The sequence below is a fragment of the Silene latifolia genome, chromosome Y (assembly GCF_048544455.1).
Source record: "Silene latifolia isolate original U9 population chromosome Y, ASM4854445v1, whole genome shotgun sequence".
NCBI lineage: Eukaryota > Viridiplantae > Streptophyta > Magnoliopsida > Caryophyllales > Caryophyllaceae > Silene > Silene latifolia.
In genome coordinates, this window is record NC_133538.1 from 13,057,063 (window position 1) to 13,078,290 (window position 21,228).

Genomic DNA, 21,228 nt, shown 5'->3' on the forward strand with positions numbered 1-21,228 from the left:
ATAGCTCTTGTGAGAAGTGCTACTGAGAAGCACTTGAGCTACCTTTGGGGGTGTGATGGCCCAGCCACCATCTATGTGTGAATATGTAAATTCTCGCTAGAGCACTCACCTAAACCAGGGTAAACGCATGACTTAAAAGCGTTGCACTTAGAAATCGCGGAATAAAACAGATTTTGAAGGTATGATATGTGTTGTGGGGAATTCAACGACCGAAGTTCGACGAGGAATTCAAATCGAAAGATATTCACTTGTTGAAAGTAAGTTGTTGCCTCATTTCACTAATACGTCAATTCAAGTCGAAAGACATTGAACGTTTAAGTGTCCAATCCTTCCTTACCCGGAATATCTCTTTAGCTTTCTCTTCGCCATTAGTGGGGGATTGTTGGTAGTAATGGCTTAGTAAAGCCAAAAACTCAATTGAGTTTTGCCATTCTCCCACATCGGTGGGGAAAGGTAGAGTGTTGATGTTTTTATATCTACTTTGTCCCCAAGTGGATAAGAGTTGGACCAAGGAGGCTTTTGTTGAGAGTGTTGGGCCTGTGAGTCTGATCCAAACGCACACACGCGCGCGCGCGCCGGCCCGGCCCGGCTCGAGCTCGGGTTTGGGTTTGGGTTTGGGTAGAGCCCCTGCGGGGCGGGCCAAAGGCCCTCTTTTCTTTTTGGGCTGTATGTGTTTTTGGTTTAGGTCCAGGTTCAGTGTATCTGTTTAGTCAAATGTTTTTATGACTATTGATTGCAGAGATTAAGGGAGCGTAATTAACCCCTTAATTACGTTTGACCGTCCCTTAATTACTGTGATTTTGTCTGTAATGACTCTATTTTCCCCTATAAATAGAGCTGTTCACTTCACAGAATATACACAACTCAAACACTCTCTTCTCTTTCTCTCCTCTACTCTCAAATATGTTCTCTTTCTTTTGCTTCTGAGTTTTTCCGGGTAAAGTATCTGTTTGTTCCAAAGCTTTCTTGCTTCAGTGGTGCGGCTCAAAAGCTGCAGTGTTAACCTTGGGAAACGTACGGCGTGTAGGCGATAACCACCGGAGTCGTGCCGATATTGTTTTCAAGTCAGTGGCTTCATTACCACAAGACTATTCTCGTTTCGATAAGTATTCTTCCTGGTTTTTGTTTCTGTCTTTTCTCTGTCTTTCATCCGTTGTTACGGTTTTATTCCAACAAGAAGGATGAAACCAGAAAGATGAAATCTTATAAATTTTTTTAAAAAAGGAAGGAAACCTGCTAATATGTAGAAATAACTGGTTACAACCAGTAAACATGAAAGCTGGTGTAAAATAAGATAAATGATAGGAAAGATCAGATTAATATAGGATAATCGATAGGTTGGATTAAATGGGGAAGGGGAGGCTTAGTTTGGATTATTGTCATTAAATAACCCTATGTTATATCTATTGTCTACTATTGATAGCAAAAAAAAATCTTATGCTAGATTAAACTGCTAGATTAAACCCCACGTGTTTATTTTAAAATTAAAACAGGTTAAATATACTCCTACTTACATATATAGGACGAAGACAATACTTGACCAGTTAACATGTCTTAGCTTTAGACGGATAGTCAAATAAGTATAAAATATGGACTCTTTAATATTATTAGAAAGTGTTCTGTAAATAATCATCTATCAAGTTATCACCATTGGATTATTAAGCTTTCTACCCAAATTAACGCAAAGATCAAACGGAAGAATAATCATATTTCAAAGCTATATATAAGCACTTTGGGCTAAAATTTTTCACAATTGTGTACTTTACATCTGTACTGCAATATCAAAATATCAAAGTGTGAATCAATAACAATAGTAAAAAAAGAACATTGATATAGTACGTCACAAAAACCCTTTTTGTGTTATATAGTGTGTGCAAATTTTCTTTTTGGGGTTTGCACCATTTAACAAAATACTCTTGAAATATAAAAATTTTACGCAGATACTAATAAAATGAAAAAAAAAAGGGTAAGCAAGCAACCAATTAAAAATTTCAGTGAGCTTACTATAAGCATGCATACAGATTGGTAGGGCCAAGATTTGAAATTAGTGAGTGAAAATTTTCAACAGAACGAATGGGTAAATAATAGTCTAAGATAAGGTAAACTCGAAAAATTTCAAAACTCGTAACTTTGAACTTTGACGCCCGGCTACTCTGCTACTGCTAGTTTCTCATATCCGGCTTTACCAATGAAAGTAGATCTACCCAGCAACAAATTAAAGATAATCAAACCCCTTGTGAAAATTACATGATCTTGATCGTTCATGTAAAGAAAATAGTTAACCTACATAGTAAAGAAGACTTATGTAGGAATAATATATAAGGTGCAACAAATTGAATCGAGACAACATAAATATCATCTATGAAATTAAACGATATGACAGTATCATAAAAAAATACTCCCTCCGTCCCGGTCAATTGTTGTCCTTTGGTTTTGACACAAAGACCAAGGAAAGGGGAGATGACCAATAATTAAATGACAAGTGGAACAAATTGAATGAGAATGATCAAATTACTCATCAAGTTCATTCTTAAAATAGAAAGGACAACAAATGACTGAGGCACCTAAAAATGGAAAAGGACAACAAATGATCGGGACAGAGGGGTAATCAATATCTATCTATCTATATTAATAAATGAAGTTTTTTTCGAGCGACGTGAGAGACTCCAACTTTTATAAACTTCTTAATTTAAAAAAAAAAAAAAAGATAAAATTAGAATAGTAAGAACTACGTAAACTATATGTCTCTTCCTCCTATTAGAGTTTTAGGGGAAGTACATTGTTCTTAGTCAGGTAGATTCGTAGAGTCCTATGATTCCTATCATTAACCAACTTCTAATTACATAGTATAAATAGACAAATATTGGTGAGCCTGGTTTCCCAAATCAGGCTACTATTTTCTTTATTATGTTCATTTAGTCATAATTTAGTGTTGATGGGGCATATTCTGCACCGCTGACCAAGTCAACATATTGAGCAAGGTCAAAGATACCCACAGCAAGTCAACGACTTAGACAAATGACTAGCCGATGCGGCCCCATCGGCTGTCGGCTGGTCTCGGCATGGCAACAACTGCCAGTAGGGACACATACCCGCGTACTCATATCCAAGACCCCTCGGCGGTGAGTCAACAGGGCCCGCCGGCCTGCCATAGGTCCCTCGGCCGAGGGGTAGATCAGTCTTTCCACCTGCTAGCCACTTGGCCACTACGTGACAAAAGGTGAAAGCCTATAAATACTCCTCAACCTTCATTGAGGAAAGGATCCACAACCTAACCTAAGAAACACTATTCACCTGGTATTATCTTCCTTATCTCTCCACAATATACTTTCAGCCAAGTAACAACTTATCCCTTAAGTTTACTGACTTGAGCGTCGGAGTGAGTACGCTTGGCACAAAGCCAAGCCCTCAGTTCGTTCATTGTTGCAGGAGAGGCCGAGAGGAACAATTAAGGAAAGAAGGATTCTACCAAAGACGACATTCTACAAGCTACGAGTGGTAACGAATATCTGCTCTGGAATTACACCCGGAACAATTGGCGCCGTCTGTGGGAAATCGCTACTAGAAGCTAGTCACATTCATTCCCAAAAAAAAAAAAAACACAAAAACTCACCCAAAAAGCTAAGAAGATGTCGAAACAACAAGACGCAGTCGTAACCGACGAAACCGCGTTCTACCAAGATGATACCTTCAACAATTCTGGAGTCGTGCAGCCCTCCACCGGCGGAGTAATCCAACCGGAGTTCGGGATGCCAATAATACCAGACACGTCGCTGCCAGCCAACTAGGTCACCATCATGGGACATGTGGTTGACGTAGCAAAACTGAAAATGCTCCTGGACCTAATTAGTAATACGCCTGCTCACACTGTCACGCCGAGAAGAGCGGCGGAAACCGTCCAGGAGACCAGGGCCCAAAATGTGACTCCGAGAAATTTGAACGGAGCACTAGGAGAAGCTGACCCAGTCAAGTCGCCGGGGGAGCCCAAAGTGGGCGTGGTAGACCTAAGTCCTTCCCGTACTCATGGGAGGACAGCGTCCCCGCAGCACGAACGAGGCTTACCCCAAAGGAGCCAGAGGAGTCCGACTCAGCAGAGTTGGAGAAGAAGTCCGAGTCGAAGAAGGAGTCCTTCCCGCTACGAGGGGAGGAGCCGGATTAAGAACGCGAGGAGCCGATCGCCACGTGTCGTTCGACACGTGGTCAGACAGCCCCTCAACGCCTACGTCCTAGAAGTCCAGGTGCCAACTAAGCTCAAGTTGCCACCCATATCATACAAAGGGGAAAGTGATCCGGTACCACGACCACGCCGAGGCTTTCGAGTCTTACATGTCGGTATGGGAGCAGCCCGATGAGGTCTGGTGCCGAGTTTTCCCAACAACTTTGCATGGGATGGCTCAAAGTTGGTACAAGGGGCTTCCCGACGGCTCGGTATACTATTACGCCGACCTAAGGGACGCCTTTCTAGCCCAGTACTCTTGCAACAAGAGAAGGGCCGTGGAGACATCGGACCTCCTAACTATCAAACAGGAGGGGGGCGAGTCTCTACGAAGCTATGTGAAGAGGTTCGATGGAAAGGTCCAGCAGATTCGAGAAATTAATCCCGAACTGGCGGCCTTCGCGCTGATGAAGGGCCTCCCAAGGGGAGACTTAAAAAATGAGCTCATCAAGTGCGGAGGCCTGGGCTTGGATGCCGCCAGGAAGATGGCCGACCAGGCCATCAAGGTAGAGGACTATCACAAGACCTGGGTAGGCCCCAGCAAGGCCGATCACTCAGAAAAGAAGAGCCGCCGGGAGGACAACCCGGATGAAAGACGCCGTGACAACAACGGGTCACGGTCCGATGAAAGACGCCGTGAGAATAATAGGTCACGGTCGGACAAGTCTGCCAGGAAACAGGACTCGACAGGCGCCGGGTGGAGTTCAGAACGTACCACCGGAGGCGGTATAATGATAAAACCCCTCTCGTCATATCAGCCCGCCGAGGTCTTCGCCCGAGCAAAACGAGGGCCGAAGTGGGAGAGACCCCCAAGCCAAAAAGTGACGGTGACACGAGCCAAGATCGTGAGTACCACGGCCACACCGGCCATTTAACCAACGATCGCAGTATCCGAAGAATGCCATTGAAGAGCCGATCCTAAGGAAGGGGAGGCTCGGCAAGTACGTTGCCAAAGGCCGAAGACCGACGCCGACGGTTCGGGTAAGAAATCCGTCTTCGAACGGATAGGAGTGATCCATGTTGTCATCGGGGCAACGAGAACGGAGGGTCCGCTCATGGGCACAAACGGCACCAACGAGCTATATCGGCCATCAACTTTGTGCCCAACACAAATGACCCCGCTTCCAACATCCCCGATATAACCATTGGAAGGAAGGACTACGAAGGAGTCATCGCTCCTCACAGCGACCCACTTGTAGTCAATTTGGACATATCCAACCACCTGGTCAAGAGGTGCCTGATTGACACAGGCGCGTACACGAACATCATGTTCAGGGAGTGCTTCCTCAGCCTCGGCCTGAAAGTCAAGGACTTGAGCCCCTGCACCAACCCACTATACAGCTTCTCTGGGGCCGGCCTGGTACCACTGGGATGAATCAGACTCCCGGTGACGTTCGGCGAAAAGAATGCGGCTAAGAATGTCCTAGCTGAGTTCGTGGTCATCGACGGCTCGTCCGCCTACAACGTTCTCATAGGCCGAGTCACCCTGAGCGAGGCCGACGCAGTGATGTCCATCCGGGCCCTAACACTGATGTATGTCTCGAGGCCGGGGAAGCGCATAAGCTCGTCTCCAAAGACGAGAATGACGAGGTGGTCAACGTCCGGATAGGCCGCCGAGGATGCAACATGCAATCCCTCAAAGTGGCAAAGAAATCAGAGAAAGGGAAAAGTCTATCCTTACAACAGGAAGGCGACCTCATGGATATAACTAGCGGCTGACTGGGAAGGAGTGCCTTTGATAAACCATTAAGGCACTGGTGATCTCGGGAAAACTCTGTGTAGCGGCGGAGGTGTCCAAAACAGCTGTGGGCACCCCGACGCATGTTTTTATCTAATGAAAAATCTTCCGAGTCTTCCATCAAAATGTTCACTTTCCCCATAGTCACTAAGAAGCAGCAGACGCCGGCTCACACTGTCATACCGACAAGAGCGGCAGCCTTTATCAGTGAGCAGACGTCGGCTCATACTGTCATAACGACAAGAGCGGCAGTCTCCATCAAGAAGTAGGCGCCGTCGCAGTCACCCCAAGTAGTAGACGCCACGGCAGTCACCCCAAGAGGTTTGACGCCGTCGCAGTCACTCCAAGTGGTAGACGCCACGGCAGTCTCCATCAAGAAGTAGGCGCCGTCGCAGTCACCCCAAGTAGTAGACGCCACGGCAGTCACCCCAAGAGGTTTGACGCCGTCGCAGTCACTCCAAGTGGTAGACGCCACGGCAGTCTCCATCAAGAAATAGGCGCCGTCGCAGTCACCCTAAGTAGTAGACGCCACGGCAGTCACCCCAAGAGGTTTGACGCCGTCGCAGTCACTCCAAGTGGTAGACGCCACGGCGCCTCCATCAAGAAATAGGCGCCGTCGCAGTCACCCCAAGTAGTAGACGCCACGACAATCACCCCAAGAGGTTTGACGCCGTCGCAGTCACTCCAAGTGGTAGACGCCACTGCGAGCTCCATCAAGACGTAGGCACCGTCGCAGTCACCCCAAGTAGTAGACGCCACGGCAGTCACCCCAAGAGGTTTGACGCCGTTGCAGTCACTCCAAGTGGTAGACGCCACGGCAGTCTCCATCAAGAAGTAGGCACCGTCGCAGTCACCCCAAGAGGTTTGACGCCGTCGCAGTCACTCCAAGTGGTAGACGCCACGGCAGGCAATCACCCTCAGGAAAAAGACACCTCGACGGTCACGACCAGCGCAGTTGATGCTCGCAAAACGATCAAAATGCCCATGAAGCGTCATCCAATCAGCGAACAGACACGTGTCGGACATGCAACCAGGGGATGTCAATCGTTGCAACAGTTGGACGTCAATCAATGCAACAGTGACCAAGCGTCTTCAACACGCCCATTCATATCTCTCCGCCTATTCACCTTCCTCAACAAATTCTCAAGCATCTGTTCTCCGCCGGCCACATGATCAACCAAGCTAAGTAGCGCCGGCCGGGGGCAATCAAAAACAACCGGCACTCTCAACCCTGGTCTCGGCAAGCGTCACTTTCTTTTCCACATCGGATGCCCTTTACACATCCATGTGGAGGGGGGATATGGTACGGCCTAAGAAAGACCAGGCCGAGGTAAAAGAAGCCGCCGCAGAAGAAGCCGATGCAGAAATTTTTTTACAAATTACTTGCGCAGAATATACGCTCAAACGTACATCGGAGCCCATACCACGGCATAGACTACGCTGGGGGCAAATTGATGGGGCATATTCTGCACCGCTGACCAAGTCAACATATTGAGCAAGGTCAAAGATACCCACAGCAAGTCAACGACTTAGACAGCCTAGCCGATGCAGCCCATCGGCTGTCGGCTGGTCTCGGCATGGCAACCTGCCAAATGACACATACCCGCGTACTCATATCCAAGACCCCTCGGCGGTGAGTCAACAGGGCCCGCCGGCCTGCCATAGGTCCCTCGGCCGAGGGGTAGATCAGTCTTTCCACCTGCTAGCCACTTGGCCACTTGGCCACTACGTGACAAAAGGTGAAAGCCTATAAATACTCCTCAACCTTCATTGAGGAAAGGATCCACAACCTAACCTAAGAAACACTATTCACCTGGTATTATCTTCCTTATCTCTCCACAATATACTTTCAGCCAAGTAACAACTTATCCCTTAAGTTTACTGACTTGAGCGTCGGAGTGAGTACGCTTGGCACAAAGCCAAGCCCTCAGTTCGTTCATTGTTGCAGGAGAGGCCGAGAGGAACAATTAAGGAAAGAAGGATTCTACCAAAGACGACATTCTACAAGCTACGAGTGGTAACGAATATCTGCTCTGGAATTACACCCGGAACAAGTGTGTTTATTTACATTATGGCAATACAAATTGGTCATGCTGCTCTTTCTTTTGAGACTAATTTCATTTATCAACGATTTTACATGTTACATTATTCTTACTTTTCGGAATACTTGAGTACATAATTTTAATTTTGTAATTTTATTTTTTTGGTAGAAGACGGAGATCAGGGAGAATGAGCAAGCGCGTTTATTACATTCCGAAATATAGCAATCATCCGAAAAGATCTTTGCTTGGAGCGTCATTGTTTATGATCGGCATTTAGAAAGCAAGATGGTTACTATGCATGTGTATATTGGGGTAAGTCGTAGTGATGTCTTATTGTATACCCAATTTTATTGTATAACTAAAATATTATGTGTAAGTTTTTTTTTGTACTTAATACCGTATATTGATATTGTGTTTTCGCATCATGTTGGTTCAATATTGATCATCGACAACTCGAGAAAGTATGGAATTTGATCCACACCGATGTAAAGCACAAGCCACAACGAAAAAGATATAACTATAAGAAGTGAATAGTGAGAATTATATTGCCTGAGTTGTTAGACGATACATCAAATGAATATATACTACAGCATGCATCGTTAGCTAGCTAACTTCCTAAAACTAAGGAATTGCATCCTACAAGTTAGCAACTGGAAAGCTACAGAATAGCAACTACTATATTCTAATGCAACTACTATATTCTAATGCTAAAGAATAGCTAACTACTATATACTAACAAGTTGACTAAGTATAAACATAATATAGAGACATATTCTAATATCCTCCCTTAGTCGAAGCTGGAGGAGGACGGATGCTGAGACTAGATCGGAAATCATCAAATAGGAACTTCGGTAGGCCTTTGGTGAAAATATCCGCGTACTGATAACGGGACGGAACATGAAGCACTTTGACCTGACCAAGAGCAACCTTTTCCCGGACAAAGTGGATGTCAATTTCAATGTGTTTCGTACGTTGGTGATTGACCGGGTTTCCAGCTAAATAAATGGCCGAAACATTGTCGCAATAAACAATAGTAGATTTTTGAATTGGACATTGTAGCTCAAGTAGTAAATTTCGTAACCAACATGATTCAGCGACTACATTAGCTACACCACGATATTCGGCTTCGGCACTAGAGCGCGATACGGTCGCTTGTCGTTTGGACGACCACGATATCAAATTGTTACCCAAATACACACGACCCCGACGTGGAGCGTCGAACCGACACCACTCCAATCAGCATCCGTGTAAGCTATAAGAGACGAAGTGGTCGAGGCGGATAAGTGTAACCCAAAATGAGACGTACCTTTGAGATAGCGAATGATTCGTTTTAGCGCACCAAGATGAGCTTCTCGTGGGTCGTGCATATGCAAGCACCCGTTGCACCGCATACGAAATATCGGGTCGGGTAAAGGTTAAGTATTGGAGAGCACCTGCAAGACTCCGGAACAGAGTCGGGTCAGACACGGGTGGGCCATCATCAGCGCTCAATTTGGGCTTCGTGTCTACCGGTGTCTGAGCAGGCTTACAGTTCGACATCTTTGCACGGTTGATAATGTCGAGGTATATTTGGACCGATGAAGAAACAAACCATGTGCGTGTCTAATAGCCGCGACACCGAGGAAGAAATTCGGGAGCCGAGGTCCGTCATTGCGAACTCTCAAACGAAACAACGCCATAAATTGATCCCGTAGAGCAATGGAAGACGTTGTTAGAATAATGTCGTCAACGTAGAGTAAGAGGTAGGCCATATTAGCACCATTAGAATAAATAAATAGCGAGTTGTCGGTTTTGCTGTGCACAAACCCAATCGAAAAAGCATAAGTAGCAAACCTTTGGTACCACGCTCGGGGTGCTTGTTTGAGGCCGTAGAGGGATTTCTTTAGAAGACAGACATCATCGGGTCGAGTTTTATTCTTGAAACCAGGTGGTTGATGCATATAGACCGTTTGATTAGGTGTCCGTGTAGAAATGCGTTTTTGACATCGAGTTGATGTATGGGCCACTTTTTGGACACGGCTGACCGAGTACGGTGCGAATAGTCGCGGGCTTGACCACCGGGCTGAAAGTTTCGTCACAAATCGACTCCCACTGTTGAGACCCGCCATTGACAACAAGTCGAGCTTTGTAGCGCTCCAAATCACCATTAGCTTTAAATTTATGTTTGAACAACCAGTGACACCTCGTTATATTGACATTAGGTGGCCGGGGCACAAGAATCCAAGTCTCATTCTTAATGAGTGCATCAAATTCATCGTTCATGGCGCGATTCCAATTAGGGTCATTTAGAGCGATGATCGGACTCTTGGGGACGGGTGATATGGCGGTTGTGGAACACAAATTAAACGGGTTTTTGGGTTTAAAAATGCCATGTTGAGCTCGGGTTGTCATTTGCGGTGAAAAAGGAGGGATGGGCTGAGGTGACGTGGTGGTTGCAGTGGCCGCGGAGCTGGCAGCCGAGGTGGAGTTATTGGCAGGTATAGGGGAATTTGGAGGGGAGTTACCATGTCCATTAGGGGAAGCTGGGCCGGGTTCAGTGGCAGTTGGGCTACGGGAGGGTGTCTCGGCTGGGCTGGTAGGGGTGGGGTGAGTTGGGCTAGTTTGAGTAGCTGGGCCAGTTGGGGTTTTTGTGTTGAGAAGTTGGTCAACAATGTAAGGGGATGGGTCATTTGCTAGGAATTTATATGAGGAGTCAGGGACTTTGTTTTTGGTTGCAAAGGGAAATATAGACTCATCAAAAGTTACATGTCTAGCAATAATGACTTTATTAGTAGCCAAGTCTAAACATTTGTAGCCACGGTGATGTGCCGGATAGCCGAGAAACACGCACGGGGTAGCTCGCGGGTCAAGCTTGTGAATGGACGTAGGTGGTTTGTGAGGGTAGCAAAGGCATCCAAAAGTCCTTAGGTGGGAGTAGGAGGGGACTCGATGATATAGACTCGATGTAGGGGAGTCGTAATGGTTGGCTTTGCTAGGTAGTATATTGTGAAGGTAGGTGGCCATGGCTAGGGCATGGTGCCACATGGAGGGTGGCATATGGGCATGGAGGAGAAGGGTTCGTATTGTGTTATTTATGGTGCGAATTTTGCGCTCCGCCTTTCCATTTTGAGGTGAGGTGTGTGGGCATGAGAACCTAAACAACATTCCTTTAGACTCAAAAAATTTATGGAGAGGAGAGTTATCATATTCACGTCCATTGTCACATTGGAGAGTTTTAATTGCAATATTGAATTGGGTATTAACCATGTTATAAAAGGTGGTGAAAATTTGACATACATGTGATTTATTTGTGATCGGAAAAGTCCACAAAAAATTGGTGTAGTCATCAAGAAATAAAATGTAATAACGATGGTTAAGGGTACTCAAAACGGGCGAGGTCCAAAGATCCGTATGCAAAATGTCAAAAGGAGCAATTGTTTGAGATAAAGACGGAGAAAAAGGTAATTTAATGTGTTTTCCTAATTGACAAGAGTGGCAAACAGACAACTTATTCAAGGGACGACAAGGTAAAGTTTTTCGAGTACATAAAGCATTAAAAATCTCGTGGCCCGGATGGCCGAGGCGTCCGTGCCAAGTACTGGATGGAATGGCGGTGAAAGCTTGATGAGGAGAGGCGGTTGTGGCAGTGGTGGAGTCATGTAAAGGGTAGAGGTCCCCCGTGCTATTGCTTCTCATAATCGGCATCCCCGTCTTGAGAGCCTTCACAGTGAAACCAAATGGGTCAAACTCAACAGAAACATGGTTGTCGATAGTAAATTTTCTAACAGAGACCAAGTTTTTAATTAAGTTGGGCACGTGGAGGACATTATTTAATAAGAGGGGCGGGTGTGGGGAAGCAAGAGTCGTAGCACCATAACCGATAATAGGAATCAAGTCACCATTCCCGACTACTATATGACGATTTTTACTCAAAGAAGAATAAGAAGAAAGAGTACCGTTATTGGATGTCATGTGCGACGACGCACCGGTGTCCATATAATAGTTATCATCCGGTTGTTGGAGAGATAGTGACTGCATCAAGGCGGCAATATCCGTTGGCACAAAAGCTCCAGGAGTCGAACCAGTTCCTGGTTGGGCTAGAAAGGCCTGCCCGTTTTGGCTTGGGCGAGGACCAAGGATCCCCTGCTGCTGCCGGTTAGGAGGAGCCGTCCACCCCGCCGTTGGGTAAGGGCACGGTGGAGAACCCCAGCCTTGTTGTGAAGAAGACGGCCATGCGTTGAAGGGGACCCAAGTCCATGTACCCTGCTGCTGGTTGTTCCCACCGCGACTGTTACCACCATTGCGACCCGAATTATTCGAGTTTCCACCATTATTCTTTCCTTTATTCTGACCGCGGTAATTATTACGTCCTCCCTTGCCTCGATAATTATGGGAATTCGAATTTCCACTCCCCTTCGAATTATTGTTGGTCGACGGGGTTTGGGAATCCGAGTTCTTGGACGATTGAGACGCAAGGAGGGCGGTGTCAGCCGTTGCAGGGGCCGTGATGCGCTGATTGTGTTCTTCAAGAGCCAACATAGATCGTGCCTTATAAAAAGGGGGCAAGGGATCTTGCTGTTGAATGATTGTAGCAATTCCCTTGAACCCTTCCGAGACATGAGTCACCAACTGGAGCACCAAGCGGGTTTCGGGGACAGGGGAACCAACATTAGAAAGTTGGTCCGCAAGCATTTTCAATGCTTGACAGTACGACGACACGTTCGGGTAATTGTCCATGTGAGTATTGGTGAATTGCTGCTCTAACAGGACGGCCCGGGAGTGTTTATTGTCGTTGAAAATATCTTTCAGACGATCCCACGCGGCTTGAGCAGTAGAGCCGGGTTCAAGAATCGTATGAAGGAGGTCGACGGAGATGGTGCTATAGATCCATTGCTTGACTATAGCATCGAGACGCTTCCAGGTAGCATCCTTGTCGATCACCGTGTCCTTAGGAGGAACAAGATGATCGAGCACATCAAACGCGCTAGCCGTATTTAAGAACAATTCGGCCCAAGACGCATAGTGAACGTTCTCGGTTTCAAGAGTGATTTGAACATAATTCTTGATGTTCGAGACGGAGTAAGCGGGATGAAAGGAAGACTTAGAGGATTGGGGAATACCGTCGTTAGTCATGGTGAGGCAAAAAGAGATTTTTCAGTGAGCGGAAGAGAAGGGATCGGTATTAGGGATTGATACCATATAAGAAGTGAATAGTGAGAATTATATTGCCTGAGTTGTTAGACGATACATCAAATGAATATATACTACAGCATGCATCGTTAGCTAGCTAACTTCCTAAAACTAAGGAATTGCATCCTACAAGTTAGCAACTGGAAAGCTACAGAATAGCAACTACTATATTCTAATGCAACTACTATATTCTAATGCTAAAGAATAGCTAACTACTATATACTAACAAGTTGACTAAGTATAAACATAATATAGAGACATATTCTAATATAGTAGTATAAATATAATTTCACGGGTGTCTCTTTTATTAAGAGATTATGTCTTAACTATTGTGTTAACGAGTACGTCTTCTTTGACAATCCTACAATGTAGTGTTATTACACCAAGTACCACAAGGCCACGCATTGAGAAAACCCACCAATCTATAACCAACTTCTTGATCTCTTTTAGTATAATAATTTAACTATTTACTTCTTTTTCTAATCTATGCTTTTTATGAGATTGAGTAATTAAATAAAGTAATTCAAATGATGCTTTTCATAATGCCGGATGGTAATATTTCATTATCCAAGAGTTAAGCTATTGTATTATTAATTTATTACTTCCTCCATTCTCATTTAATGTACCCATTTTCCTTATTGGGCCATTTCACTTTGATGTACCCATTTCGTTTCTTTCTATTTTTGGGTATGGTAAATGACCATATTATCCTTGTTACTTATCCATATTTACATAATAATCCTAATTCTTCTCAATGCATGTTGAGCCATAGAATATTACCAAATATTGACCTTGACAAAATACGAGTAGTTTATAGAACTCCGTATTTGCATGACTTTAATTAACTGTTGTGTCATATAATAAATTTAACTATATTTCTGGTTGATCAAATGCTTATGTGTTTTACGGTAAATGAAGGATTGAGCAAAAGGGACAAGTATATTACTACTAAGTCTAGCGTTAGACTGGTAGTCTCCGAGGACGGTCCTCCAGAATGCAATATCACAATTATAAATCTATATATCTAATTTCATGGCCAATGCTAGGGCATTGGAAGGGAAATATATATAAGCAACTATTATACAATGGCATGTGTATCTGTATAAAAATAATATAAGAAATAATATTGAGCTTAAATTATTGCATCTAGATTAGAAACAATATTGGACTCAAATGTACTTATTTCCAATTTCCTGCGAAATAATAGTGTATATATATAATTTTTAGAATATTACCATGTTTGAATAATAATTAAACTCTATTTGATAAAACAGATGTCTTTAGTAGCTACTTTAAACCATTAATATGATTATGCTTCTATTCAATTAGTCATAGTGAATTTACCATGCGCAATTTTTTATCGTTAATTTTTTTTAGTAATATCGTAAACTAAGACAACAAAGTAACTTATTTCGTATTTAACTCATTTGGTCAAATGCACTTATTTTAGTAATACCATAAACTAAAATAACAAAGTAACTACATCGGTTAACATAAATGTGTTGATGGCGTTTATTTTATTTAGAACGTGTTCATAGTATATTTTACAATAGTAGAGCACCAAACAATCAGCTTTTATTAACGTACTCACAGTGGGTTGTATCATGTATGAAATTGTTATAGGTATAGTTTTACTTGGTGATTAGTGAAGGAAGTGTGCATCCACGCCCCTATAAAAGACTCGCACTCGAGCTTCAAACCATGAAATTTAAACGTGCGCGTTTTACGTTACCATTATCCTTTGATATGAGGTGACAAGAGAAAAAGGAACATCATCGGTTGTACTACCTCCAATTTTTTTATATTTTGAGCATATATATATTTTTTTGAGCTTATTATTTCAAACTTTATTTGTTTTTGAGCATATGTGTATTTTTTTGAGCATATTAAAGTTTATAAGTTAGATTTTAATATTTTTTCCGTCAAAACTAAAATTTAACTAAATTTAATGTAATCTTTTTGAGTTTTATTATAATTTTTTAGAGCTTAATGTTTTAGTGAATAAACTCAGAAACTTCATAGTGAAACTCGGAAACTTTAAAACAAAACTCAAAAACTTTATTATAATGCTCAGACACTATAGAATTGGAGGTAATACATCAGATGTATAATCCTCTTACTAGAGGTGATAATAATAAAGTTTGACTATGAGGGAGAATGTTTAGAAAACTTAGGGTGCGTTTGGTTGCCTTTTTAAAATACAGGAATTTCAAGTTCCCAGGAATTGAGTTTTTACATACTTGTTTGGTTGACAAAATTTTCAAATAATGGAGGAAGTGGGTGTTCCACCGGAAAAACAAATTCCCACATTATGTGGGAACTCGAAGACCAACCCCTCCCACGGTCATTCACAATTCTGGATTGATGACTTGTTTATTTACCATTTTATCCCTAATTCTTTAAAATATTTACATATTTAATGTACCATTGGGGTTTTATAAAATTAGCTTTTGCCGTCTTCTACTTTCATTTGCTATCTACCAAACTCTCATTCCTTGAAGCAACTTCTGGAGCAATCTCAATTTTTGGTATGTATTTTCTATCTTTCCTTATTTTATCATTTATGCATTTTTTTTTTCATTTTCAAAATTGATTTCAGTGTGATGTAAGCAATGAACCATGTCCACTTGACTTTTACAGAGAACAAATTGTTCTGGGTGATTCTTTATAAAACTTTGATGATTTTTATATTGTTGATTTGAAAACTGCTTTTGAGATATAAATAACGGTCAATCCATTATTATTAGTTTACTCCCCTCCGTCTTAATCATTTGTTTACCTTTAATTAAAATTCTATTCACAAAGCTAGTTAAATACATGATTGAGACGGAGGGAGTAACATTCATAGATTTTGTGTTAGTAGTTTTAAGTGTCTACTTAGAAAAATTGGTTGGTTCTTATAATGAATGTTACGATTTTTGTAATGGGTTGGAGAATGATAGTGAGTTTGTGATTATTAGAATTTTTTTGTTACTTGTTACTCTCTTGAGGTGATGTACTGCATAATACAAGTGTTTATTTACTTAGAAAAATTTGGTCATGTAATGCAGAATACAAGATACAAGTATTTAGGATGCTTTCCTTTCAACTATACTTTACATTTGGATTTTACTTCTTGTTTGGTGATTATCATGTTCATCTTAAGAGGTTGTTTGAGTAATTAACTATTTTTTGTATGTGTATTTCACGCAAGTTATCAATGGCGCGCTTACCTTTGAGTAAACGGAAGAAGATTGTTACTACATGTATTGCCATATATAGGCAAATGATTTTGATGGTTATGGAGATCATTGTGGAGCTTCTATGTCTTCTTGCTAGCTTGAACATTACTATTCCGAAACCAATAACTTATGTTTTTGACAACTCTATTGATGAAAGATTCCAAGCTAGACTTCTTAATCTTAGATCTATGATTCAAGGGAGTGATGTAGCATGTTTAGACAACTTAAGGATGGATAGAGCTTGTTTTAATAGGTTGTGTGAGATGCTTAGAGATGTTGGTATGTTAGAAGGAAATAGAAATACAAGTTTGGAAGAAATGGTTGCACTTTTTCTTTTCATACTTTCCCATGATACAAAAAATAGACGAACCCAATTATATTTCAGAAGGAGTGGCGAGACTGTTTCTAGACACTTTAGATCAGTTTTGCGTGCTCTTCTTAAATGTCATCATCTTTTGCTCAAAAAACCTCAACCTGTCACGGATAATTGCCAAGATGAAAGGTGGAATTGGTTTAAGGTAATTTAACATCTAAAGAATATATTGTCTATAAATATTTAAAAAAAAAAATAGATTTATTAACAATAGATGTGTATAGAATTGTTTAGGTGCTTTGGACGGAACACATATTAAGGTTCGTGTCGGAGAAGAGGATAAAGTTAGGTTTAGAACTAGAAAAGGGGAGCTTACCACAAATGTTCTCGGAGTTTGCACTCGAGATATGCAATTTGTTTATTTGTTACCCGGATGGGAAGGTTCAGCTCATGATAATAGAGTTCTTCGTGATGCACTTTCTAGACCCCATCCTTTAAGAGTTCCCCAAGGTAAAAACATCTAATAATCATTATTGTTTTATATATACTAACTAAACTCGTATATTAAAAGTCTACTTTGCTAATTTTAGGGTATTATTACTTATGTGATGCTGGCTATATGAACTGTGAGGGTTTTTTAACACCATTTAGAGGTCAAAGATACCATTTGAGTGTTTGGAAGACGGGTGCTCAACCAACATGTGCAGAGGAGTTTTTTTAACATGAAGCACGCTCAAGCAAGAAACGTTATAGAGAGATGTTTTGGATTGCTGAAAATTAGATTGTGTATTCTAAGGAGCACTACTTAGTATTCTAGGAGAACAGTGAGCAAAATCATTTTTGGTTGTGCACTTTTACATAATTTTATTCGAACACATATGAGCGTAGATCCCTTGGAGGCTTTTGTTCAAGATGGTGATGAAAGCGACGATGATTGTATTGATACTATGGAGACTAGTAGTGAATGGAATGAATTTAGAAAGGATCTAGCTACTAAAATGTATGATAGTTGGTTGCAAACAAGATGATGTTTGTTGTATTTAAACATGTGCTATTTTGAATATCGGATTGAATGTTTCTAATATATATCATGTTTCTTTCTCACATTGATATAATAATTATTTTTTGTCTTTGAATCATGATTATGATGTATAGATGTCTCAACCCCAGCAAAAAGGTAAGGAAGTTGCATCTTCTACTAGAATTTGCTCAAGATGGACAATTGAAGAGGATCGTGCCCTTGTAAGTCCAATGCAAGATCTTCTTGATCTCGGTGGATGGAAAGCTGACAACGGCCAATTCAAAAACGGTGCTTATGCTAAAATTGAAACTTTTATGGAACAAAAATTACCTGGATCTGGGAAGAAAGCCAAACCTCACATTGAATCTAGAGTGAAGACTCTAAGGAAGCATTATGATGCAATTGTGGAAATGTTAAGTCCACAAGCGAGTGGTTTCGGATGGAATGATGAACATAAATTTGTTACATGTGATCTGTCAGTTTGGGAAACTTGGATAAAGGTAATTTTCACTTATTTATCATGAATTTTTCTTTGAGCTATTAATATTTGTCCGATGATTATTTCGTTTTATATATAATAGAGTCATAAAAATGCGGCGGGATTAAGAAACAAGCCATTTCCGCTATTTGACGAGTTAGGAAAAATATATGGAAAAGATAGGGCTACTGGAAGAGAGGGTGATAGTATATAAGATGCATTAGGAGACATGGATGGTGATGAAAGAGGTGAAGAAGAAGAGGAACAAGTTGTTACACCTGACACACAGGGAGTACCTTCTGCTTCCCAAAATAGTCAAGCTGAGCCTTCGCTGTCAAAAGTGACCTCAAGTAGCAAGACCAAGCGGTCTAGAACAGAGACAATCGAAGCATTGAGACAATTTTCCACCAGACTAGATAAAATGAGTGGTGTGATGGAAGTTGCTAGAGAACACATTGGAAAGTTGGCTAATTGTTTCAAGCATGAGTCTGAGTCTGCTGAGCGAAGAATGCAAGTAACTTCAGAGATAATAAAGATGGAAGGGTTAACGCGTGCTGAAGTTCTTTTTGCGTCCAAACAAATAGCTACAAACCCTCTTGACGTTGATTTTTTCTTCAGCCTTCCGGAAGATTTCAAATATACTTATGTGCAAGGTTTGTTAATCCCCGACCAAACAAATTGATTTTATGACCTGAAGTCCTTATTAGCCGTAGGATTTGGTCGATCATCAATAATTATTGGAATTATGCTGAAGATTATTAGCCACAATTTTTTTTGTTGAACTCGGAGATAATTTCGACTTAATTTGTACTTTTGGTTATCATTTTTATATGCTTCAAGTCAACACGAATTATTTCTCTAGTTGAATGTCATTGTTTTTTCAACATCAGATCATTGTGGCTAGGACGTAAAATGAAATAGTTTCATTATTGTCTTAACATTAAGCTAACCCATGTGATTATAATGGTACAAGTAGGCATACAAGCATGTAATGGTATATTGGTTATTTGGATAATCGCCCAACATAAAACCAAACAAAAAGCAAGGAAAGGTAAGGGTATAATGGTATTTGCAGACAAAAATCGTGGGAATTGAGTTAATACAACCAAACGAGTTACAGGAACTTAATTCATGGGATTTGTGAATTCCTAGATGACAACCAAACACTTTTATGCTAACTAGTTGTTGCTCCGCGCCTTACCGGGCGCGGTGCCCCAATTCGGTTAATCCTTTATACAAAACCATAGTAAATGGCACCAAAATATTGGGTCTTGCGATGTACTCGTATGACGTTACGCTACTCCTATTTAACCCTCTATTTGTAGATAGTTTGAGACGACCTGTATTTAGGATCTAATGAGCTTAATTCCTGAGCCAATTTGGATTCTAACATGTGCCATAATGCAGGAATTAAAATGCATATAACACATCAAGGGTGGTAGGCCATTAAATTTTCTCTACGGAGCCAAAGTATAGGTTGCGATACATACAGAAAAGCAGGCATACAAAAGGGGATCAAATGATTAATAATAGATGGAGAAAGCGGTGGGTGAAATTAGGAGCGATTGTCGTAGTTAAAGTAATGTCTGGCAGCGTAGCTAGTTATATATACATATAATAGAAATTGTTACAGATTGAATATGCGGACTAAAACATTTCTATGCGGGCGTTCCACTGATATTGTTTTTACGTACTGATGTTTTGAAGCAACACAACTTTATGTTCCTTGACTGGTTTGGGGTTGTATGAACCTGCCCTAAAAGCGCATGCCGGCAAATGCAGGCTAGGATTGTTTGTTTGACCATGGCATATAAGAGGCCAACAGGTCATTGTGCTTTGAATGGCAAGTTCATCCCGAACCGCATCTACAAGGGGTACTACGACATTATAGTGTAGCGTTAATTTTCAATGTACTTATTATAGGTTTGTGAATCCATTAGTCTCAAAGGGAAAGTTTAAAACTCGTAGGAATACGACCATGTAAATTAAGATTCCGTGGAACTTACGCATAGCTAATGGTGTACTTGGGACTTTAGACATTCGAATACGTTACGCCAACTTTCCGCTGCATACTATTTACTAAATATAATCCAAAAGAGAACAACATTGGACTTCTAAATTCAAAAGCAATCACATGATGCTTTTGAATGGAACACGTGGCCGGAAATGCGCTAGTGTTCCCAAAATACTGTTGGCGTCCTATAGCCATTATATGACCACATCATGTTTCAGAAGTGGTTAGGAAGCACGCCTAACAGGATAGTTCAGCAGGGCAAGTTAAAGTAGATAATATTTACATACATGCTGTTTTTGGATAGTGGCTCTTTGCATGGGAGATGAGCTAATAAGCTGCAGACGAGCTGGTAGCGGCTTTCTTTTTTTTTGAAGGCGATCCAGCAGCTGTTTTTGCAGTGTTGCGTTTTGGAGTAGTCTGAGCAGGGGTTTCTGGAGTGGACGCGGCAATTTTCTTGACTTTTGGCGTCTTAAGCACGGGCGTGGTTGGCACAGGACTTGTGGTTGGCACATGAATCACTGTCGGTGCCACACCATCAAGTGGCTTACAAGTAGGCGTGATATCTGCATGTGATATGTTTGAGGTAGTGTTTTGGGTGGCGGCCACCGCTTCTTTGGTGATTACACCTTGCAGCTGAATCGCTAAAGGAGATGCAGTGATCGTTGTAGGAAGCTTTCGAAGCGATGTGTAATCAGAACTAACGGCAACTTCAACAAGTGCTAAGTTTTCAGGCTGTTTCAGTGCGCTTCCAAAATCCAGTTGCCTAGCTACTGGGGGGCACTTTGTTCTGCATTACCCACCGTTATATCTCGTTCTTTGCCCTCAGGCGGTAGCAATGCAGACATGTTTGCAAGTCGTTCCTGGGAAGGTATAACTTGTCGCAGTGCCCACTGCAAAATATTATTTTTTGAAAGCTCTGTTTTGGGTGCTACTTCAATTGTGAACGTTACATTCTTTAATGAAGATTGAACCTTCCCAAATGTTGTTTTGTCCCCCTGAAGTTTTTGCAATACAAA

The 21,228-nt window shown here is 41.8% G+C and overlaps 1 protein-coding gene and 1 pseudogene across 1 annotated transcript; one reads left to right on the top strand and one right to left on the bottom strand.

Annotated features, from left to right (window-relative positions):
* Window positions 1–1,762: 1,762 nt before the first annotated feature.
* On the bottom strand, window positions 1,763–13,108 carry LOC141627607 (uncharacterized). The gene is made up of 2 exons (XM_074440841.1): window positions 11,575–13,108; window positions 1,763–1,773 (listed from the first exon to the last, which is right to left on the bottom strand). Exons 1-2 carry the CDS (start codon window positions 13,106–13,108, stop codon window positions 1,763–1,765), a joined length of 1,545 nt encoding a protein of 514 aa, XP_074296942.1.
* A 2,527-nt stretch (window positions 13,109–15,635) lies between these two features.
* LOC141626817 (uncharacterized) lies at window positions 15,636–19,034 on the top strand (annotated as a pseudogene).
* Window positions 19,035–21,228: the final 2,194 nt, after the last annotated feature.